Genomic DNA, 8,373 nt, shown 5'->3' with positions numbered 1-8,373 from the left:
GTGGAGTTTTGGGAGGGGATGGTGACGCATGGGATTAGGGAGGAACTAGTGAAAGAGGTTAGGGAGGGGAAGGGGGATTTGGATGGGTTGAGCTTGGAGGAGGTTTTGAGGAAGGATTTTAAGCAGTGGAGTGAGGGGGGTATGGTTTTGGGTTTGGCGGCGGTGGTTAAGCCGTTGGGGTATTTGGTTGAGAAGGTGGGAGGTGATGAGGAGTTTTTGGGAGGAGTGAAGAAGTGGGCGGAGGAGAGGGATCTGGGAGGTGGCAAGAAGGGGGTGGGTTTAATGGGGGTTATGACTACGTTTAGTGATGAGGAGGGGGTTTTTAAGAGGGAATTGTTTTTGTGGGCGTTGAGTGAGGGGGGTGAGAAGGCGGGGAGGAGGTTTGAGGAGGAGGCGGGGGAGAAGTTGGGGTTGAAGGCATATGAGGGGGGGAAGTGGGATGGCGACGGTGAGGATGATGTGAGATGGAGACGCTGCTGGGTGCAGGAGAGGACGGAGAATAGTAGGAAGCAGGTTGCTCCTCTTTTGCGAGAAGCAATGAAATGATGCGTTGCTTTACTAGCGGTGATACCATGATTAGAATATAAAGTTCATGAAAATGTTACAAATCAAACGAACTTGAAATTCAGCATCTTATAACGATACTCCATATCCGAGATGTTAATTTGAACTTTTGTATATGTTTCATATATGGCTTACCAGAGTTATATACCAGCAGAGGACTTCAACTTTCCAGTTAATTCGACGGACTAATAAATATTCGTGAGAGACCCGACTCTTGATACCTCTGAGCCACGACTTTCAGGACCTGAAAAACACCACAAGACCACTTATCTGGCTTTTTAGAATACGTTTGATAAGAGATCTTCAGCAGTATTAAGTGTATCAAGCCTACACAATTCCAGATTCAAGTAGAGTCGCAAACGATAACCTCATCTATTTCAAAATTCCACATCATGATCTCAAGTCTTGTGCATCTCGCAGGAGCGAAAGCAAGACCTAGGCCAAAAATGTGAATCTGAATTCTGAAAACTAGACAACGACTCAAGGCCACTCATCTGAGTTTTGGTGATGCTCTTTAGCGAGTTGCTCAACATTGCTGCTTCAATTGATATTCAACTAAAGTCACAAGCCGTAACCTCAACTTTCTCAATCCAGCGTGCGCACATTCACAATTCCAAATACCCTAAAAACACGAAAATACGGCACCAGAGGTCTAGACCGCTAAAGTAAAACAACGTTTCATCGCTCAAGATGTTGTCATAAAAAGCAGATATCGTGTAATCCGCCATTTACGCCAGTTTCACACATTCTAGACATGGGGATATTGAGACAAGGAGGAATATCTTTTCTCGACTTTATTCGACACAGTTGAGAGGTGATGGATTTGAAGGGTACGTACATATTTTATATATGTGGTTATGGTCTATTTGTGGTGGTATGTCATATGTCAGATCTCAGTTATCCAAAGTAAGTATTTCAAGTAACAAGTCTGACCGCGGTCCAATTCAGAAGATATTCCAAGGAACCTTATACGTGAACTATAAATTATTCTTGATATATCAAGCTCCTTATCTGAAAAAGGAAAGCGGCTCAAATATTTCACGTTCCCGAACCAGTAAAAAGTTGATAACACCACCGGTGGCATTTTGCCCGTCTCAATATCAAATGCCAGTCCCTACGGGTAAACCCTAATATCTGTTTAAATGCGATGTCGATGACACTGAAGCTCAGCTGAATAAGAGTGGTGCGTTTTGGATATGAAGGAAGAATTTGAGGGAGGAGAGTGCGAGAACAAGGAGGGGAGGGTGTGGCAGTCGAACAATTGAGGATATATCGCATGTTTCGTCTACTATTTCCCGACAACCACTCTATTTAAAACTTCCTGACCCCTAAGTTGAAAATTTTGATAATACGTCGACGGGTTCCTGCGAATTATGTTGTTCGCAGCGAGGTTAGCGGCACACGATGATTGAAATAGTTGGATCTTGTAGCTTGTGATGAATGTGATACCTCGACAATGATAATATACGACTTCTCGATTAACTTCTGAGATAGCAGCCTATCTGTTGATTATTTCTTGTATAATTACCTAGCTCTTTCCAGTCTATTTCTGTGCAGTGAGGGCAAAACCCGGTAATATCTGACAAGTATCTCACCAGTGTGTTGCAATTCTGATAGAATACCTCAAATCGATAGGATAACGCTGTTTTACATCAAGAGCTATATTCGCTCTTACCTTTCAAGTAAAGATACACTATTACCGCTATTGCAAAGGCCAAATATACCTGTCAGATAAGGAGTGCCAGAAAGTCATGTTCTCATTATTGCACTATCAAGGTGCCTCGTCAAGGGAGGGGTTGCGAGGAGGTTTACTGTGGGTGGACCTACGAGTAACAGGACATATCTGATATGATGAGTGCAAAGCGACTCGGAATATATGAGGGAGCAGGTATTGTGTAAAATAGTATAGTCATACCTTAATACGTGAGATATCGACCACCCTTCTCAGACATGAGCGCAAAAAATCCGGCATTACAGACCATTTTCTTTTCATCACATCCATCCCATTGCATTGCATCGCAAAAACAAAAACACCAGAATGTCACCCGTCCCTCGAATGAGATATATTTTCCAGCCCGATCTCGGTGCCTACCGAAGTTTGGGGGTTCGCGCGGGGGAACCGCATCACCATTTTTACGCCTTGATTTTGGGGAGCGAATTGTCGGTCAGTACATGTGTCTGTAATGCCTCTTGTCCGTTGGGCGGATGCTCGCATGAAGTATCCTGTCGCTGGAGATGTGGAAGCACAGTACCGCCAGGAGATTTATTGAACCGGACTGGCCGAGTAAGCGGCGTGATGGTTTCCTATTGGGGGATGTTTTGCATGTGAGGAAGTTATCATTTGATGAATTCTTCTTCAAGAGAAATAGGATATGTGTAGGGCTGTTCTCGATCCCAGGAGTCTGGGACAATAATCATCAAGATGGTCGTGGCGGCATCAAAAGTATAGGTACAAAAGACACCGACTGTGATCAGAACGTGAACCGTGCCAACTTGACGGCTCCCTGGCACGTACCAGGGATCGAAAGATGGGGAAGCACGGAGCTCATTTTGATCTTGTTGGCTTTTTCTCCCCGATGTGCCTCATGCATCATGAACCAGTCCCGGCGGGTTGAATATGTTGCAAACAGTCAGCTGTGTTTCCATCACCCGTTGTGCAGTGGGCGGAATCAGCAGAGCGAGTGACCTTGAGCATGAGGTCTTGCTGGTACGCAAAGCAGAGCAGAATGCAAGCTGTCACCCATTACATTACAGGCTGCTCGGCTGCCCCAAATGGTGACCTTCTTGCGAAGTGATCGTTGCTCTTCTGACGGCTCTGAGCGACGAGCGTCCAGCGACCAGCGACACCCGCACTGCCGGGATTTTACCCCCAGCGGACGATGGCTAAGCGAGGTGCCCCCTACCGGAGACGTAGACGTAGCTTGCGGCCCGTAAGTGACAGAAAAATCAGTTGAGGAAGTACCCCGTACCTACAACACTACATGAATCATGATAGTGTGGGTGTGTCGCTTGCTTCCTCATGGAAACAAACTTCTCCACCTGCTACTCACCTAGGAACGTACCAACGGTACATTGGTGTGGTAAGCTCTCGTCGACCAGCGCAAGATCATGCCATTTAAAGGCACAGTCGTGCTCCTTCTGTGCACAAACAAAAGTTGTTGAATGGACTACATCACGCTGGCGGCAAGCCATCGAGTCCTATCGTTGGATTTCATGACAGAGACAAGCCACTTGTCACCCTCATGGCGGACTGGCACTTCCAGCGTTAGCGAGGTTGGTAAAGACCCGCCAGTCCAACACTCCTCGCACCATCCATGTTTTCTCTCCGTGGAGAATTAAGAGAGGAGGGAGAGCTTGTTCTTGCAGGTGTTGCTCCATATGAAGAGTCTTGTCTGCCGTCATCAACGGCGTTTCTCTGGCTGCTCGTCTCGTGTTCCTGGTGTGGCCGAAATTTTCGACTGATCGGCACCCACTCAATACCTCCTACTGCCGCTGCCGATACGGAGCACCTGGGGCATGCGACATTGCTGTCGTAGTGGACTGGTAAAGTGGTAGTCGGGGAGTCGTCAACGTAAGGAACCAACAACCGTCCGCCCGTCATCTTTGCTCCCTTCCTTCTTCTTCTTCCTCCTCCTCCCCCGTCTTTCTTTTTTATCCTTCAACATTGTTCATACTCTTCGCTTTGCGCGGTTTGCTGCGCCCATCCCAATCGTAGACCAGCGATTGCCAGCGCATGTCTCTCGTTGTTTCACCCACCTGACGAAGTACAAGATTTTCCGTCACTACACCGCCGCAACCCATCCGCGATTAACGCCGACAACAACGCACACTCTTGCGTTATAACATTTTGAAGGAAGTGAGAATCCGGGGAAAACGGGCATTTCAAGCGGTCGACTGTGCATCTAAAAAAACTCCCGTTTCTTGCAATCCACGCCCAACAATCGCAAATCAACATTTTGATTTTCTAAGTTGTCGTCGATGGCCGATGTCAAGAAAATAGTGAAGATGGGAAGGTGCGACGCAAACACCTAGAATAAACCACAAACTCGATACGTGCCCGGTTGGAAACGACATTCGGCCGTGCTGGTCGGGCTCCTTTCCCAACATGGCTCCTCACTCTCCGTCCTTCCTCGATCATGTATATCCTCGAATGGAGATGGAAATACGCGATCTCGGTAGAAACACCAGCGGCAATGCATCCACACCTACTTCCGAGCAACGAAATACACTGCAGGTTCTTGCCTTGACTTTTTCAGCAATCAGCGTTGCGTCGTCGGTCATTGCATTCTACTGGTTTGTCAAAATGCGCAGAACCTTTCGTCATGAGTACGTCCATGCACCTCGCGCAGCTGTGCGCATCAACCATACTAACTTTTGAATAGCCTCATCATGCTACTAATACAGAGTGATATGTTCAAAGCGCTTTGGTTTATGATATATCCAATTGTGGTATTTTCCCAAGGGCCGGTCATGAGTGATTCGCGCTTCTGCCAGGTCAATGGGTTCTTCCTTTCGGTTGGAATCGAAGCGTCAGGTGGGTAGAAGCGATGAACTATATGTAAACATTTTCTTACGGTGACACAGATTTTGCCATCCTCCAAATCGCCATCCACACAGCCCTCTACATATTCAAACCCAAAGCCAAGGGCGGCGAGGGCGGTCTTTACCCCTACAGATACATCGCATATTTCTGCTGGCTCTTCTTCCCACTGCTGATGGCAAGTCTAGCCTTTATCAACGACCATGATTCGTATGTAGTAGAGGGAACGTACTGTTATCTTCCCGTTCGCCCTTTTTGGTACAGATTAGCGCTCAGCTGGATACCCCGATACATTATTTTCATCGTCATCCTTTTCATATATGCATCGATATATTTCTACGTGCGATACAAATTCCATGGTTTCACAAACTCAAGCGAACGTCCAGACGCGAACAATCCCGATTCTGTGGATTCTGCTGAGGCAGGGAGAAAACCGGTGAAGAGACACACTTTACCTCCAACTCCAACACTCGCCTGTCATGGTTTGATACCTGTTTCTAGGCAGGTGTCAATGAATGAAGCGCCGACGAGAGATTTGAATACCACGATGGACTCTTACACATTTTCGGATACCGGATTAAGAAGGGGAAGCGCTTCTCATCGGTTCATGTGGCAGAGCTTTGTAGCGAAGAGTACACCGGTGGATGGATCAGCACCATCGACAACGCCTGATAGTGGTACAGAACCTCCTTCCCCACAGGTTGCGCCCGTTCCCGAATCTAGCGTTGAGAATACTATACCTCGATCTTTACGCGACAACATGTCTCTAGATTCGGCAAATCAAACCCCCTTACGATCGCACACATCCTGGAAGGAATTTTTCGCTCGTCGGTTTTCTCCAGATGTTAGCGGCCAACCGTCCGTTGTTGGTATGATGAGTGCGCTTCGTCGTGGACCGGATGGTGTCAGTGATGTTCCTACCCCGATATCGCAACTTCAGCTTGTCAATTCTCGGGGACAAAATCTGGCAGATGTCGAAATGGACCGCACCCGAAACAAAATTCGACGCCAGCTTCGATTTTTATTCATCTACCCGCTGGTATACATGGGGATGTGGGTGGTACCTTTCATATCTCATGTCCTCCAATATAGTGATCGATTCGCTACAGACCCGCCTTTTGGTTTAGTATGTGTCACAACCGTATTTGTATGCTCCCAGGCCGCGATCGATTGCTGGCTATTTTCTACCCGGGAGAAGCCCTGGAAACATATGCCTGGTCACGACGGTACTTTTTGGGGAAGTTTTGGTTTAGCCTCAGAATGGAAGCCTTCGGACGGCCGAACAAACTCGCATGGACCGGGCAAGACGAGACAGGAAATGAGCCGCGAGGCACGAGATGCGTATCACAGGAGAGACGAAGAGTTAGCGGAAAGGAGGGGTGGAGCGACCGTTATCCAGCGACCAGAAGCAACCGCTCATCCTTCGATATCTCAAAGAGGTGGAAGTCATTGGTGGGATCGACCAGGACTTGATGGATCTGTAGATATGGGCGGAATGAGTCCGGTCATCGAAGAGTCGAATCCGATTGAAGGTTCACCGTGTCAAGGGTCCGAGACATCGAGTGAAGAGGTCGCGGGATCGGTTGAGAAAACCACATCTGGTTCGTCTGGCACAACTGCTTCTGGTGGACTGTCTCCGAATTTTAGGACCGTGACGTTTCGAGAGGGTGGAAATGTATCATAAACCATGGCATAAGGAATTGGGATTGCATGATGGGACTGGTATTGTCTTTAGCGTGCATGGATTGGGCGTTTCTTTTTGTACATGTTTAGGCTGGGAAGGCATTTTGTGGGTTTACGGGGGATCCGACGTGTCTACGGACCCGGATTGCATTATGTTCTGGGCGTTTTCTGGGTTTTGGGAGGAGTGGTATGGAGCGTTTCGAAGGATGAGAGTGGTGGAATGTAGATAGGTAGATGAAGTTCGAAATGGGCGTTTGCAGTGTATATATTGGGAGGTCGTTGTAATCACTTCCATGAAAAAACATATTTAGAGACTTACCACTCCCATAAGCTCATTTTGTTAAATGGAACTGATCTAACATTCGTGTTCCCTCGGACAGAAAGTCTTCTATGCTTGGAATGTTAATAATTTGATATATATATCGAGGTTTCATATTGTACTTGGAGAGACATTGAGTAATGGATATGGTTGGCTCGGGGTGCAAGCAGTTCTCTTCTAAGGCGTGTATTGTGGTCCACTGTGGTTCTTTGCAATAGCAATATGGGATAGCTGCAGTTGCGTGAGTGTTAGTCCTAGGATTCGTATATAGGATCGATCGATATGTGGATGCAGAAGACGGAGGAGATGTGAGATAGTCCAGACAACGTTGGTACTAGGGTAGTAATACGTGCAATCCAACTACAAGACTAGATATTATAGATGACTAGACACAAAATAGGTTAAATAACTACTTGGTACTACCTTACATCTAAAGATATTTTTTGACATCTGCTGTAGATGATTTGGTTCCGCGCTACTATATCTCCTACCCGAATTCCGGGGGTCTGTCCGTTCGTCGGTGCGGGTTAGTCTGTGTGTATTTTGTTTTGAGGTCGTTTTGATGGGTGGCTATTTGATGGGACGGGAGGTTGAAGGGGTGGGTGGATTTGTTATGGTACTTCCTTTTACCTGTCGGTGAAAAGATGAGGGGGAATCGTCGTGTTGTGAAAAGTCGTTTGGACTTCAAGCTTTGATATGAGTTGGATGAGGATGGAGGGTGTTGTGCTGTTGAAGAAGATGTGGGAGATGAAAAAATGATGTTGAGAACTATGTTGAGGGTTGAGAATGGAGGGTTGGATTGCGGAATTCCGTGGATGGAGGATGAGGGGGTTGAAATAGATCGTGAGAGGAGAGATTTATATGGTAGCTGTCTTTGAGATATATAGTGTATTAAATGAGTAGAGTAGAGTAGAGTAGGGAGTACTACTCACACTCCACTCAAGATAATTATTGACCACTCATAGTCTACCCCACTCTACTCAGACCAATTATGATTAGTCTTAAGTAGGTTGAGTAGTCCTTTATACACTAGAAATTTAACATTACAAGTGTCCTTGTCCCATCGAATATACCGATATACGACAACCGAGATTTCGATACAAAGTCGATTTAGGATATAAGATAAATTTTTGAGAGAAGTTTGGGTTTATGATCAAGATTCAGTCTTGAGATTAGGATGGGAGTACGTATCTTGCAAGGGCATTATGGTATCGATTGCCACTTGTATATCTCGTGATGTGAGGCAACATTGAGTTGCTAACTTCTC

General features: G+C 46.6%; 3 protein-coding genes across 3 annotated transcripts; 2 read left to right on the top strand and 1 right to left on the bottom strand.

Moving 5' to 3' along the window:
- Positions 1-18: 18 nt before the first annotated feature.
- Positions 19-546, top strand: GLAREA_08213 (uncharacterized protein; the record flags this gene model as incomplete). Its single annotated transcript, XM_008090258.1, has 1 exon — positions 19-546. One exon carries the CDS (start codon positions 19-21, stop codon positions 544-546), a length of 528 nt encoding a protein of 175 aa, XP_008088449.1.
- A 3,283-nt stretch (positions 547-3,829) lies between these two features.
- On the bottom strand, positions 3,830-4,165 carry GLAREA_08212 (uncharacterized protein; the record flags this gene model as incomplete). Its single annotated transcript, XM_008090257.1, has 1 exon — positions 3,830-4,165. The coding sequence occupies one exon, from the start codon at positions 4,163-4,165 to the stop codon at positions 3,830-3,832; it is 336 nt and encodes a 111-aa protein (XP_008088448.1).
- Positions 4,166-4,669: 504 nt separating this feature from the next.
- GLAREA_08211 (Family A G protein-coupled receptor-like protein) lies at positions 4,670-6,788 on the top strand (the record flags this gene model as incomplete). Its single annotated transcript, XM_008090256.1, has 3 exons — positions 4,670-4,890; positions 4,947-5,098; positions 5,149-6,788. 3 exons carry the CDS (start codon positions 4,670-4,672, stop codon positions 6,786-6,788), a joined length of 2,013 nt encoding a protein of 670 aa, XP_008088447.1.
- Between the last annotated feature and the right edge of the window lie 1,585 nt (positions 6,789-8,373).

Source organism: Glarea lozoyensis, assembly GCF_000409485.1.
Source record: "Glarea lozoyensis ATCC 20868 chromosome Unknown GLAREA9, whole genome shotgun sequence".
Classification (NCBI taxonomy): Eukaryota; Fungi; Ascomycota; class Leotiomycetes; order Helotiales; family Helotiaceae; genus Glarea; species Glarea lozoyensis.
This window is presented reverse-complemented; position numbering and strand designations above follow the sequence as displayed.